The sequence below is a fragment of the Trachymyrmex cornetzi genome, unplaced genomic scaffold, assembly GCF_001594075.2.
Source record: "Trachymyrmex cornetzi isolate Tcor2-1 unplaced genomic scaffold, Tcor1.1 scaffold1026, whole genome shotgun sequence".
Taxonomy (NCBI): Eukaryota; Metazoa; Arthropoda; class Insecta; order Hymenoptera; family Formicidae; genus Trachymyrmex; species Trachymyrmex cornetzi.
Genome location: NW_017295572.1, coordinates 1,230 through 15,963, shown reverse-complemented (window position 1 = coordinate 15,963; position 14,734 = coordinate 1,230). Strand labels below are relative to the sequence as shown.

At 31.9% G+C, this 14,734-nt stretch overlaps 3 protein-coding genes across 7 annotated transcripts in view; 1 reads left to right on the top strand and 2 right to left on the bottom strand.

Moving 5' to 3' along the window:
* The window catches only part of Hydr2 (abhydrolase domain-containing protein 2), a 17,574-nt gene extending 11,886 nt beyond the window's left edge, over positions 1–5,688 (bottom strand). Inside the window, exons 1-3 of one of the 4 annotated variants that reach the window (XM_018503725.1) lie at positions 5,517–5,688; positions 1,845–1,956; positions 1,468–1,755 (exon numbers count right to left, since the gene is read on the bottom strand). In XM_018503725.1, the coding sequence (XP_018359227.1) occupies positions 1,468–1,622 (155 nt within the window). In that variant the 5' untranslated portion in view covers positions 1,623–1,755; positions 1,845–1,956; positions 5,517–5,688. Of the gene's footprint in view, positions 1–1,467; positions 1,756–1,844; positions 1,957–2,042; positions 2,346–5,516 lie in introns of those variants that run through there. The other 3 variants (XM_018503734.1, XM_018503715.1, XM_018503741.1) reach the window with 3 other exon arrangements.
* On the top strand, positions 1,597–8,282 carry LOC108758683 (small lysine-rich protein 1). Of its 2 annotated transcripts, none has more exons than XM_018503761.1 (2): positions 1,597–1,654; positions 7,989–8,282. In XM_018503761.1, exon 2 carries the CDS (start codon positions 8,008–8,010, stop codon positions 8,275–8,277), a length of 270 nt encoding a protein of 89 aa, XP_018359263.1. In that variant the 5' UTR covers positions 1,597–1,654; positions 7,989–8,007; the 3' UTR covers positions 8,278–8,282. The 2 variants fall into 2 exon arrangements, with proteins under 2 accessions (XP_018359263.1, XP_018359255.1); XM_018503753.1 differs by lacking the exon at positions 1,597–1,654 and adding an exon at positions 7,708–7,879.
* Positions 8,283–8,584: 302 nt separating this feature from the next.
* On the bottom strand, positions 8,585–14,054 carry SMC5 (structural maintenance of chromosomes 5). The gene is made up of 14 exons (XM_018503704.1): positions 13,835–14,054; positions 13,339–13,666; positions 12,760–13,098; positions 12,544–12,672; positions 11,868–12,075; positions 11,339–11,470; positions 10,713–11,237; positions 10,516–10,645; positions 10,198–10,444; positions 9,707–10,114; positions 9,400–9,627; positions 9,141–9,320; positions 8,926–9,021; positions 8,585–8,856 (listed from the first exon to the last, which is right to left on the bottom strand). Exons 1-14 carry the CDS (start codon positions 13,885–13,887, stop codon positions 8,722–8,724), a joined length of 3,138 nt encoding a protein of 1,045 aa, XP_018359206.1. The 5' UTR covers positions 13,888–14,054; the 3' UTR covers positions 8,585–8,721.
* Positions 14,055–14,734: the final 680 nt, after the last annotated feature.

Here is a 14,734-nt window from a genome sequence, read left to right as displayed (position 1 = left end):
TATATATATATATATATATATATTTGCTGCAACCTTTAAATGTCACGCAAATAAATATATAAATAAAAAGTAACTTGAGTCTTATAACATTATATTTGTAAAGTAGACAAGCCTTTTTATTATTTGTGTTTATTTCAATAAATCACATCTATCGTGATAACTATCCCAAGCAAAATATTAACAATATACTAGCGATTTATCAGTAGATTCGGACAGAATAATATGATAGATTGTTATACGGAAAGAACGGTTTTGCTGAAGTATCTAAGTGTCCAAAAATAATCTTGTTAGACCATCAAAATAATTACATAGAATGATCAAGTTAGTTGTTAGAATATAAAAATTTGTTGGATCATTGTTCATCATGCTTGAGTTTTCTACATAATTATTTTGATAGTCTAACCAAATTATTTTCAAATTTATATCTAGCTAAATCTTTAGGTATTTCAGCAAAATTCTTTCCGGATCAACTACATCTGCATTAGGTTTACATTCTGCCATGCTAGCAAAACTTTTTGACAATCTTGATAATCTGACAGCAGATTGCCAGCAGAAAAACCAATCTATTATTTTAAGACCATATGAATGATGTATCGAAATGATTTTACAACCATTTGAATGATGTATTGAAATGATTATACAATAGATTTTATTTAATTACAATAGCAGTCAATCTGCCATTGTATTCTAGTGACGGATCTTTTTATATTTCTGCTGGTATTTTGTTAACAAAATTTACAGCAGGTACAAGATCTATTGACTATCTGAGTATGATAATAATAATCTTTTTCATTAACTAATAGTAGAAACACACATTTTTTGACACTAAAGGAATATATGGATTCTTGGAACCCACTAAAGTTTATTATTATTTATTTATTTTAAGAATTATTTTAAACTATAAAACATAAGATAATGAAACATAAATTATTCCAGACAATTACTATTTAAAAATTAGGAAGAGTTTCAGGGTTACCAGAATCCAGTTCCAGTTATATGTTAATTACAGCCGACATTAATCAAATAATTTTCACACACAAAATCATAAACTATATCTTTATTCGTGTATTAACATCTCCTATCCTTTTACATCATTATAATCTTTTCATTATACCAAACAGATAAATCAATGAACTAAAAATGCAATGCACACATATATTCTTATCATCAGATATAATTTTTTAATTTGACGCACAATGTTCCAGACTAAGGATCATGTTTTTTAAATTTACATTATGACGTATAATATGAAATATTCAGTCAATAAGGTAACAACAGCAAGTCACACACCCACCCATGCTGGAGCATCGTCGGGCATCCAGCATGAACCTAACCTCACTTTCGCGGCTACTCCGGGTTCGAAATTCACGAAGGTCTTATTTTGTTGGACGTTGACAGCCGGAGCGTTTAAAAACGGCCAACTCGCTGGTCGTATTAACAGTGTGAAAAATGAATTTTCAGACTTACGGTTCAGCGATGACCGGCGCAATCTTGAGCACCGTCGTCAGGAAGGACTGGTCCTTGCAGACGAGGAGGGGCTTTTGCGGCGCGCTGTTCACGTTCAGTATCCTGAACAGGATGCACAGGATCACGGCGAAGAGGGCCAGCAACGCCGTGGACATCTTTCTTCAGGAGTTGCCAGCGCCTGAAAGAAGTATATCCTCTGTCTAATCGCTCTCTTTTCCTCCTCGTACTTTTACTCTCGGCTTCTCCTTAAAAGTATCGCTCCTCAAACACGTTCCTCTGCCGATCCTTCTTCAGAAATAAACATTTATGCTTTTTCACAATGATATCACGCGCGTTATCTTTCGGGATGCTTACAAACGTGACACGTTTAATCGTACCTCTTCCTGGAAAAGGAGATCGGCTGTTTTCCTTTTTGAATTTCGAAGGCCGATAAGACGGACGAGCTGCAACGGTCGCGGATGGTGATTCATGCGATTGATGCTTCGTGACCTGCGAGCAAAAGTTACACCGTTTTATTAGGATTCCGGTCGCCGGGCTCGGATGACAGGTACGTGACGGATGAGTAGGATGAGTACTGGATATGCAGAACGATGTGAATGCCGGGGAGCGCTGCAAATTGACCGCAGAAATGCACGACGTCTCGCGCGATCGTGGATGCATCTTGACCTCCACAAAGGGTATCGTCGCCGGCAATGAATGAGAGGAAAATTGATCGCGTTACATCATTTTGCATGCCCGGTCCCGGCTCCTCGTCGCCCGTCGGTGCAGCGGGAATAGCGAGGGTTATATCGACGATACGTAAGATCGATAGCGGCAGATAAACTCGACGATATCGCGCGTTTCTTCGACTTAAGAAAAACAAGTGACGATAGCGTTAAAATGAATCATTAACTGATTGAAACATGAATTTTATGTAATCGTTTTAAAACACTTTGACGTTATTTTGAAAGTCAGGATGATCTGCTTGGGCAATTAAAAATATATACCTACTTGTAAACTTCAAAAAAATCAACAGGCTCATATTGAAATTTCGGAGGCTGTAGTTGATTTAGAGGATTTATTAATGACCCTGGGTAATTGTCCCAATTACTGTGCCTGTCCCTATTAGTGTGCTTTTGTATATATATTTCAATAAGTCATAAAGAAAACTAGCACAAATAAATAAGAAAAAATATTTTTTTTGTTAAGTTAAATTATTAATGCAACGACACCAAAGATAATATTTTATTTGTTGAGTATTAAAGTATTTTAAATATTTTTCGAAAGATATGAGGAATTTATGTGAATCCAGTAATATGTACTGCAAGATTTTAAGCTTGTCCCTATTAATGTGCCCTGTATTGGAGCTGAGAACGTTGTATTATGAGTGTACTTTGAAATAAATATAATTGAAATAATGATTTATGTAATATTAACATAAACAATTAGCTGAAATTTATTATCTGTTTTAGTAAATGTATGTTAAAATGAGAGACAAATGTGGATAGGCACACAAATTGGGGGCACATTAATAATAAGGCCATCACCGCTTATAGGATTCACTAATAGGGACAAAAACATGTTTTCTATTTTTCAAAAGCATTATAAAGTATTAACATTTTTTAGATTAAAGAAATATTATAAGAAAAAGAAGTAGTTGAAAAACCGATATTGATTGCAAGCAGATAAAATTAAAGCTACAATATTTAATAATTAATTCAGTAATAAGTAAATTGGCTAAAAGGCACATTAATAGGGACAGTTACCCTAGACGACTCCGTGTAAGTTGAAAAATTGCATCTTATTTGGTTGTAAACTTAATTTGAAACTTCAAATGCATTTTTCTCAAAAAACCTATTTTTTTATCGGTATTTTTTAAATCGGTGACCAAAATATCTCGAGAACCGCTGCATCGATCAAAATGAAATTTGGTAGGCTCCGTTAGTACTAAAAAATCTAGTGCCCGATCGTAGCTTTTTTTTTCGTTGCGTATTTTTTTTATTGATAAAAAAACGAGCGAATTTTTGGTAGAAGAATCGTACCTTCGACTTTGAACAGCCGCCATTTTGTCGTAAATTAATTTAAAAAAAAATTAACGATCGGGCACTAGATAATCTTAAATATTAACTAAATTTGTGAGGCTTTTTCATTTCAGATAAACCAGCTCAAAGCCACAGTGGTCATCGCAAAACGCTTTTAAAAACTGCTTTTAAGAGATTACTCATATCTTCTTCATTTATCGATATTTTACAATAAAAAAAATATTAAATTATCCTTGAAATACATATATTTGAATACATAACCATTCATTTCAAAAGCACTTCAAATTTTTTCAAAAAAATTCCCAAGAATACGTATTTTTTCGGCCTTGCAAGTAGGTATAACCTTAATCAATGTTCACGAAAAACACTGCAAGAAACGTAAATTTACAAGAAATTTTTTTATAAATATAAGTTCCTCGATATTTATTTGCAACAAACTCGATTGCTTGCAGTACATTAGATTAGCATACTAAAAGCTGTACTGGAAAAAGAGTGACATTAATTGGGATTCTGGTTGAAAATGGATAAATCAGGATTTTCTAGTTGAAACCGCTATTTATAATTCTAAGTTGAACCAACTAGAATTCTAATTGATCTGAATCTCCTAGTTTTCATTTTCAGAAATTTTTCTTAGTACACTATATATAAAATTAAATGTAAAGTTAAATGTAAAAGTATATAAATATTTTAAACGATTGACAATAGAAAAAGAAGAGGCTAGAAGCCAAATAGGCTCGTGAAATTATTTTAATTATAAATTTGGAATTATTTAAGCCCGAATCCAATGACTTTATGTTTTGAACAATTAAATATCTAATAATGATATAATATTATCTCGTTATTTTAATAGAACATATATGTATTTTATTGTCAAAGTTGAATAAATTATGTCACTGTATTTAGATATTTTATGTAAAGCAGCCTTTAGTATGCATTATTCGAACGACCGAATTCACCATTAATGATAGCGAATAATACATAGAAGAAATCAAATCTATGCGCCTTTTTCTCTTGTCGAACGATGTGCATGACTGGTTCAACGATTGTTTGTTCAATGCTTTGCATTCGAATATCTTTTTTCTCGCGGCGTAACGGTTATTTTCCGTTGCTTGCGAAAGAATTTGCTTCATTATTCCGACTGAGGTCCCGTCTTGAAAACTTGAAAGTCAAAGTATAACACTGACTGATATCAGCGCCCGTTAATTATTAATTCCTCTTTTCGAATCAACGCGACATTGGAAGTACTTTAGTGAAGCCTGCTCCTTCGTCTAGTTTTGGGTTTAACAGAGAGGACAAATCTATGAATAACGACAATAATAATAAAGGGATAGATACACTCTAAGAAAAAGAAGTTCATTTGTCCAAATTGATTTAATTCATCCTTATCTTTTTCAATGAAAAATGTATTTAATCACACGTATTATATTTGACTTAAATACATGCATTTTCCAACGAAAGAAATAAAGACACGTAAATTAATTTAGTTAAATAAACAATTAATTTAGTCAAATGAACAGTTCTTTTGTTTCAATATACAATTCTCGTCCTAGGGTGCGGTCAAAGGATGCGTTCCGTTCCACGTACGATGCACATAATGTGTTATTTTATCCTTCTTTATATTCAGTAAACAACAGAATAAAATGATAAATCTTGCACATCGCACGTGAAACGGAACACACCCAAAGTCTCACTACAAATGCTTTGAAGCATTTGATTCACTAATCAGAAGAAAGAATTGACTAATCAAAGAATTGCTCCGAAGCATTTGTAAAATCACATTGACGTATTCCTAGTTAGCACCTATAAAGAATAAAAGACACGCGAATAAAGTTGATCCATGATATCCAAATTTTTGTTGACGATGCTAAAAAATGTTTACAGTGATCGTTAACGAAAACGAACAATTCTGACATAAAATCGCATCTCGTCTTGCTTTTCCATATACTTGAGTGATGAATGGAACGAGAAAACGTTGAAGAGACGGAGGGCTATAAGTATCGCTCGCTTTTCCGAGAAAATCCTGCTCACCGGATGACAACCCAGTCGGCGAATTACGCCGGTTGAAGGTACGACGTGTCCAGGAGATATGAGTTTCCGTGCGACCGGCACGCTCAGTCTGCCGGCGCTTCGCGGAGCGGAGCAGATGGCTCGAAACGCTCAGACACGTATCACACATCCATCCGCGTCGAACTCCGCCGGGCGACTGACAATGTGACAACCGACGAACCGACATCTGTATGCGCTCGCGACAAACACGCTGTTGGTTGGAGCGAAGGGACCCGGCATTCCTCCCCTGTTCTCCCCTTAATATATGTACATGTTATTATATATGTATGTCATATTCACAAATACATATATATATATAATATAATAATCCGGCATTATATGTATATATATATATATATATATGTGTACATATAATGTAATATTAGAGTCGCCTTGATTGACTCCAATTAACTCAACAGCAATTAATTTATCAAGCATATATGTATATATATATATATATATATACGTTATCTTATCTTAACAACATGGGTCGAAATAATTAATTTTTCGCTTAACAGATGGAAAGAAAGATTGCAGACAAATTATATATAATAATTAGAAATTTTGCTACAGGGAATTTTGATTGAATTAATTATTGATAAAATTATCGCAGAAATCCATCGAAATCGCTCTATTTGCACACTTATCTGATTCTTTTCATTTGATATATTTTTTTTCCCGGACAACACATTGAGACATAAGACGTCTTTGGCGGTTAAAAAACATCTTAAAGACGTCTTATGTCTCAATGTATTGTCTGGGAAAAAAAATATATCAAATGAAAAGACGTCTTTGGCGTCTAAAAAACATTTTAAAGACGTCTTATGTCTCTCTTTTGGATATTTTGTGTTGTTTGAGTTGTTATATCATTTAACACTTTCGATACTTTCGGCTGCATTTGTAGTATTTTTCCCTGGTCTTATCCGGAGTGTAATATCATTCGTAATTGTCCACGTTCTTTAATTTTTTCTGTAATTATATTCAGGTTTTCAGTCAAGGGAGGAGGGGGGCAAAAATTCATCTTCAAACAATATTTATTATAAAATATATGTATATATAATTATGTTAAAGCTAATTTTCGAGGATCTTCAGGAAATTTTCTTAATACTTCTTCAAATTCAGTTACAGGTATTACTTCTTTCAGCTTCTTTCCGACATAAAAATAATTTTGATAAATTATTTCTTATCAAAATTTAGGAGTAATGCCCCTCGCCTCCTCCTTTTGTAAGTCCATGCCTATAGCTATCAAGCATTTAATGTTAGATCTGATTTGTCAAAATGTATTTAATGAGACGCATTCAACCTGTAACTGAATTTGAAGAGATTTAAGTATGTAAATCGAAGTACTCAAATTTGAAGTTTCTTAGAGCGAGCTGGATTTCGCGATTGAATTGTTGTCGAAGTTTGAGGTATCTTATAAAAAAATCACGTATCAGTACGTGTATAAATTTCATCTCGAGGTTTACGACAAGTACATATTCGAAACAAGTGCACACCCACAGATTCGGAGGTCGCCGATTCAAGGCTTCCTCCACGTGTGGTGGAAACATAAAAATCGCTTACCGAAACTCTCCTTGCATGACCGCCGCACAATGAATTTAATAATCAAAATGAATACAAAATGAATACTGTTTTAAATATCTTAATGTTTCGCAAGAATTTTTAGGAATAAATATCTTGTTAATGAAGACTGCTGAAGATGGCTTGAAGATAGCCGAAACGTTCAGATTTGTATACTACGTATGGAATATTAACTAGAAATATATTTATACTTTTGATTCACGCACTAATTACTGCGTTTAAGGCTCTTAATTGCCCTTTTTTAGTCGTTCTTTATTTGATTATATTTCAAGAGCCCAATTAGAATTTTTTTTAATTTAATAAATATCTTTTTTAGCATTAAAAAAAATTATTTTTGTGTATAAAAACTATTATCTATTAAGACTAATGTTCCGATTATATGATATATATATTCCTGATTTATAACTTATAAAGTTGTCATTTTTTTTGGACTCTCGATAAAGTAATCCGGAATAACATCTGGTTAAGAAAAATTTAAAGACATTACATAAGAATCGAGCTCTCGAAGCTGAATATCCTGTTTGACAAAAAAGCTGACATTCAAGTTTCTTATAAAGTCTTACAAACATCCTGCTTCGTATGGCCTTTCAGATTAATTCTGATTAATTCCGAGGAGTTAGAGTAGCAATGAATGAACTTATTGATGTAATTGTTACAAGTTGATATGGCAACGCGAGTTATTTCTTCCGGTTTGAGCCTGGCTTTCTACCACGAGAATACGGCGAAATTGCAGTGTGAAATTAGTTGAATAAATTTGAACATCGGTAATTTTAGTATTAAAATTAGCAGTGAACAACATATACTTGTTACAAAATGTGATAGACTTTTGTTATCAATAAATTAGAAATATTTAATGTTGATCTGTTTCTCAAGGTTTCATTAATCGACTACAATGGCAACGGGTAAAAGTAAGAAGAAGGCTGGAACGAAGACAAACGGAAAAAATAATGGAAAAGGTACTAAAGGTGGTAATGGCGGCAAAAGTAAAGGATCAAAGAAATCGAGAAGAAGCGGCGGAAAAGCACGATTTGCCATGGACATCTTTAACGAGGAAGTGATGGAAAACGCTTATTACACATGTCATAACATTATGGATGTGCTAAAATGTCGAGGTTTTCCGTGGCCAGAGGCTCAGAAAAAAAAAGGAAAGAGGAAGAAATAAATAGTCACGCAAATATCTATGTGTAAAACTATACTTTTAACACATATTGGAAATAATTCAGTGTAATACAAATATCCATTTATAAAATTACATACTAAATAAGATATTAATGTATATCTCTATTTTACTTTAATTTCAGTATCAATACTTAACATTTCTTGTAAGAATTAACATTTGAATTACTTTAATATAAAATGTAATTTATCTTATAAAACTTATCTTATTAAAGCTATCTTATTAAAGCTATCTTATCAAATCTTTTATATTTCTTTATGAAAATATAAATTAGTTTCACAAATTTTGCGCACTCATTATATACATACAAAACTAAAAATAAATTTCTCTAACTCGGTGAAACTTTGTCTTCATATTTACATAAGAAACAAGATATCAATTTTTATAACGTATTAAATTAATAAGAGAAAAACATGTGAAAAATATGTTCTATTCATCAGATGATGCAAGATGATTACAGTAATCCTTTACATCAAATTCAAAATCTTCATTATCTGCCTTAACTGTCCCGTTAAAGACGCAATGCACTGTTACTGTCTCGGTATATGATAATTTAGGCAGAAGCTGTTAGAGAACAACAAGGTTAATAAAAGTTATCGCGTAATAGAAAATTATTATTGTTGTAACACTTACTTTCGGGGTAAGCAAAAAATATTGGGAGCTGCCTGGCCTTCCTGTCATTTTGACGAGTAAATCGAAGACTCGTCTCTCGTTTATCGCATCCATGCCCTAATAAAATTTAAATTGCAAAAAATAACGAATAATATATTACAAATTACATATGTAATACATTATATAAATATAGAATACTTGCTATTAGTGATTAGCATAAGACGGATATCTCGTACCTGATTAATTTCATCCACACAGCGAAATGGCACACGCGATAATTCTTGCAGCGCTATCATGTAAATGGCAGTAGTTACAGTTCTTTCCCCACCACTCTGAAAATGCCTTGTTAATTCTTGCAACTCGTCCGCATCTCGGAATTTTACTTTGATCTTTAGTCCGTACTGATCAAAATCCAACTAAAAATATATTGTTATTGGTTATTGAAAACAACGAAAGAATTTTTATTTTGCATATACATCATATATTTATACTTACGATATTTTCACCATGTGAGAGCGTAACTTCGCCAGCACAGTCCATTGCAAAAAAGTAAGAACTAAAATTCGAGTTAATTTTTTCAATCAGTTGCTGCAATGGTTCTAACCACTTTGCTTTTAATGTTTCAATCTCCTTTGTCATTTGCTCTAGTAAAATACTCTTCTTTTTTATAAATTCAGTTAAGTGCTGAATATTATTTTGCATTTCTTCATATTCACGCAGTATCTGAAAATATAAAAGAATTATTCAATTTTGTTATTGTATCAATAGTGTTAAAAAGTATTCTCCATCATGACATACGTACATTCTCGGCGTCCACATTTTGTGCCATACAAAAAACTTTTGCTTGAGCAATATTTAATTCGTTGTTTATTTCAGCTATAGTAGCTGGTAATTTTTCAAAGGCTTTATTGAAAGCTTTAAACGCGTCATCTTGTGGACTAAGATTATCTGTGCTTGTCAATGCTTCCTTAAATAATCTTTCAGCTTCTTTCTTTAAAGGTTGGAATTCTTCATCATGTATTTTAAATATTCTCTCTGCTGTTATAAATTTATCCTTTAATTCGTCGGCTTCAGTCTCTTTAAACAATAAAGTTTGTTGTAATAACGTTATTGCAAATTTGACCTCTACGTTACTTGTATTGCAATTGAAACATTCTTGCAGAATTCCATTATATTCTTTATACAGTTTTAATTGTTTCTTTATAATGGCCTGTAAACAATTAATTAAACATAAATGCAGATTTTATTGGACAATTTTTTAAAAATAGCATGTTACATTGTTAAAAAAAAAACCTTAATCTCGTTGGTGTATGTTGCTTTTATATCATCAATATTCATCCGGCCCATTTCCAACTGCCTAAGTCTATCTTCAGCTATGTGTATTCTACCTTTTAATGCTTGAATATGCTGAACATTTTGTTGACATTTATTTCTGTTGGCTCTATATTCATCTAATATTTTTGTTTTCAAACATAACTTTTCTTCTATTTCTTTAATATTTATCGAAATTTCATTCTTCTTTTCTTGCAAATTTTGTAATCTATAAAATAATCAATGTATCAATATGTTAATTCATTATAATTTATATATTTTTTTATTCAATTAAAATACCGTTCTTGAAGATTCTGTAGTTTAGATTTGTCCAGAACAATAGATAGCATTCCATTTCCATGAACTCGTGATATTCTGGTCGATGTTTCGTGCGTATACTTAGATGTACTTACAGAATATATACTACTTTCTACAAAGAAAATTTTATTGAATTTATGGAAAATCTGTAATTTTATTGTTAGGAAATATATACTCACCACTAAAGTAACAATTTAAGTTGCGAGGTATGTAATTTGTATTATTCTCGATTTCATTAGTCCCGACAGGGATATTGTTTAAACGATACATCGAGACTAAATATTTCAGTATAGAGGGTGGTACTTCGATAAGCTCTACTAAATAATGCTTGAAGCCAAATTTTTGTATATTTTCTATCGGGATATTCGGTTGCAATGTGACTCTTTTCATTGGATCAGAATGTACAACATTAACTTTCAGTTTTTGTTGTTCCCTCAAATACTTAAGTAAAAGATTCATGTCTCTTTTATCTTCACATGTGAATGCAACTAAATCTCGAAACGGTATTATGTTTTCTAAATATTTGGCGTATGAAGCCTCTTTTACATTAATATTGAGTAACATTGGCAGATGCACTGTTGCTGAAAATTTGTCTCGATTCTCTTTCAACCAAAGTACAGCCTTGTATGCGTTCACATCCCTTTGTTTCAGCAATTCTAATCGTTTCACATCAATATTAATTGTTTGGAGTTCCGCTTGGATAGCTACAATCAATAATTTTAATTAACATATTTAATAACATATTAAATAAGAATAATGATCAATATTAAAAATATAATATAGGTATTTGTGTGTAAGCATATACTTCTCATTTCGCGACTAATGTTTTCGTCCTCATGCTTCAATGTGATATTTTTATTAGTGAGATTCTTAATTACTTTTCTATGTTCCTCCATATTAGATGTTATATTTTGCATTTGTTCCATTAAACTTTCCTCTAAAATATATAACATTTTATTATCGAAGGATGACATAGACGTATCCGTCTATGTGAAAGTAATTAACTCAACAAATTTTGAGTTCGATCCCACATATGCTTTAATTTATATATTAATTATGTATATGTATGAAACAGCCATAAAAATGTTGAAACATATTCCTGACATTTCGAATATTGCTAAAATATTGTGATAAATTAGTGACTATAAATAAAATTTAAACTAAACAGTTATATATTACAAAATGAAAGAATTTCTTTATATTATACGGTCGACTTCAACATTTCGGATAATATTTTTATGATAAATATACAATTATATACTTGATATGGCAAGTATATATATATATATATACACACGTATTATTTAATAAAATTAAGTCAAATTAATAATTACCTGATCCCATTTCATTAATCGTAAGAGAAAAATCGTTCTCGAGTTTGGATTTCTGTTGTTGTGCAAATTTAATATCTTGATCTCGAGTCTGTTCTGCCTGAATGTTTCGAGAACATATGTTTTCTGCATCCTTGATGCTGTTTTCAGAGTTAAGAATCTCATTCATGATGTTTCTTAATTTCGCATTCTTAGCATTAACTTTATTGTTCTGAAAATACACAACAAAAATTTCAGAATATTAATGTAATATGTATACAGGGTATAATTTTTGTGACAACATTCAAATGTGTAAAGAAGTTGAATAGATTTTAAGTAGAAAAATTCTGTATTATTTCGAGATTTTCACATTCTTTAAATAACAATGTACTGTTAGTACATAGCCATTATTTTTTATAGAATGCCTCTCCTAAGTCTCGTCGAGCGTTTCGACCATAAACGCTAAGATTTCTTGTTGTTGTATTGTGCGAATGCACGCTGATTTGCAGATCTTTATAAATTAATTTCTCATTATTACGAAAATCGCAAACTAATACAGAATTTTAGTTTAACCTGTTCTGTTTGCACTCGAGCTTTATCACAAAAATATATTACTGGACATCTTGTTACATTAATATGTGACATTAATAATATTACAATAGTGTTTTTTTAATATTTTTATTTTATGTGCTATACTCACATGATCCTTTAAAGAACTTTTCAACGTTGTCATTTCAATCTTTATATTTTCAATCTTCTTATTTAACGGTTGCAGTTTTTTGTCTATTAATTGCATTTGTTTTGCTGCGTTATCTCTGGCTTTCTTTGACTGTACAAACATATGCAAAAGGATCAATAATAAAAAAGTAACAATGAAGAAAAACATTTAACATTTTCCAAAATTAATTTGGTGTACCTCTACTAATTTCCTCCGCATTTGATCATACAGCATCCATGCCTTCTTTTGCTTCAGTGTTACAATCTTTTTCTTTATCAACTTTTTCTCTTTTATTGTTGCAACAATTTGTTGTAGTCCATCACGGCTCTCAGTTTTAGATTCCAATAATCGTTTTGTATTGATTATATCAACTTCCAATTTCTTAAAATCGACTCTTTGATCCTTCAATTTTAAATGATACTCAAGAAGCTTTGGGTCTCCGACAGATCTTTCTGTATTTTCTAATAATGCTTGAGCATCCATTTTTGAGAAATCTTGTACCTTATCTTGCGGCAAAAATTGACAAAGATTGTTAACCTGCACAAAATAAGTTTAAAGTAATAAAGGCATTAAGAGACACATTTTATGTGTTTAGTCAGAGACTATTTAAATATAAGTCAGAATTATTCTACATGCCTCTTGGTACATTTTATCCCAAGAGATTAAACAAAGGTTATAATACAAGTTTAAAAAATTTTATGTCAAAAATGTTTAATAGACAACTAATCTGGAGGCTCCTAAGAAGAAAAAACTAGAAATATAAATTAAGATACATACCTGGATATTAAGCTTGGATGTGAATTCTTGTATATTTTTCACATTTGCATGATTACCATTAATCATCCATGTGGACTTTCCTTCTTTGGTAAACATCCTAGTTATTATAGAATCCTGTTCGGAGCCATTTTTCAGATGAATTTCGATTTTTGCCGAATCCCGTCCATATTTCACATATTCTCCTATCTGAAGGGCCCGCCCAATGATGTTTGTTTTACCTCCTAGACCGAGAACTATAGCGGCGACAATGGTGGATTTGCCAGAACCATTAGGTCCAACGATAACATTGAGATATCTTCCTGGTATCACTGTCACTTTGTCATAAGTCCTGTTAAAGGGGGAATATTGGGAATATATACTAATTAAAAAAATATATGATAAAATAAATGTCTAATAATGTAATATAATAAGATACAATGTAATATTAAATGTTTAGAATGGACGAAAGAAAGTTGTAATTTCACAAAAAATAAGATTTTATATATTCTTTACTCACACAAAATTCTCCAGATGTATGTAGGTGATAATTCCCTTCTCGATGTCATTCATCTTGAAAGGTTAAACCTGAATAAATTGTATTTTGTATGCAAAAAACAGAAATATCATGGACCGTAATGAAGCACAATGATAACAGTGGAAGCGTTAACTAAGCATAAAAGTAAGATAACCAATTTTTTCTATTATTCATTTTGCACTCCTTACTCATTTACACGCAAAGAAATACCGCCAATCTGCTAAACCAGCTAAACAATTGCAAAGACACCTGGTAGCAGTAATAGCAAACTGTACATATGTAGGGCAGATATTCATAGTCAGATCTTAAGGCCCGTCTACAATACACGGAGTAAGGAAAGGCTCTTTGACCAATCACAGTCGATTATTCTTCTCACATTCGACTGTGATTGGTCAATTTCTTACTCTTACTTCTTACTCCGTGTATTGTAGACGACGCCTTATATTCAAGACTTTAAGGCTGGTATTCATAGTCGATTATTATTTCAAGACCGTTCTTAAGGCCCGTCTACAATACACGGAGTAAGAAGTAAGAGTAAGAAATTGACCAATCACAGTCGATTATTCTTCTCACATTCGACTGTGATGGGTCAATTTCTTACTCTTACTTCTTACTCCGTGTATTGTAGACGACGCCTTAAGTAATGTCTTAAGACGCTAATGCAGCCCTCTGATTGGTTCGTGACTTCTTAAGACCGTATTCAAGACCGTCTTAAGTACGGTCTTAAGAAGTCACGAACCAATCAGAGGCCGGTATTTATAGTCGGATCTTATATTTAAGACCGTCTTAAGTACAGTCTTAAGATGTCATGAACCAATCAGAAGGCCGCATTAGCGTCTTAAGACATTACTTAAGACGGTCTTAAAATAAGAACCGACTATG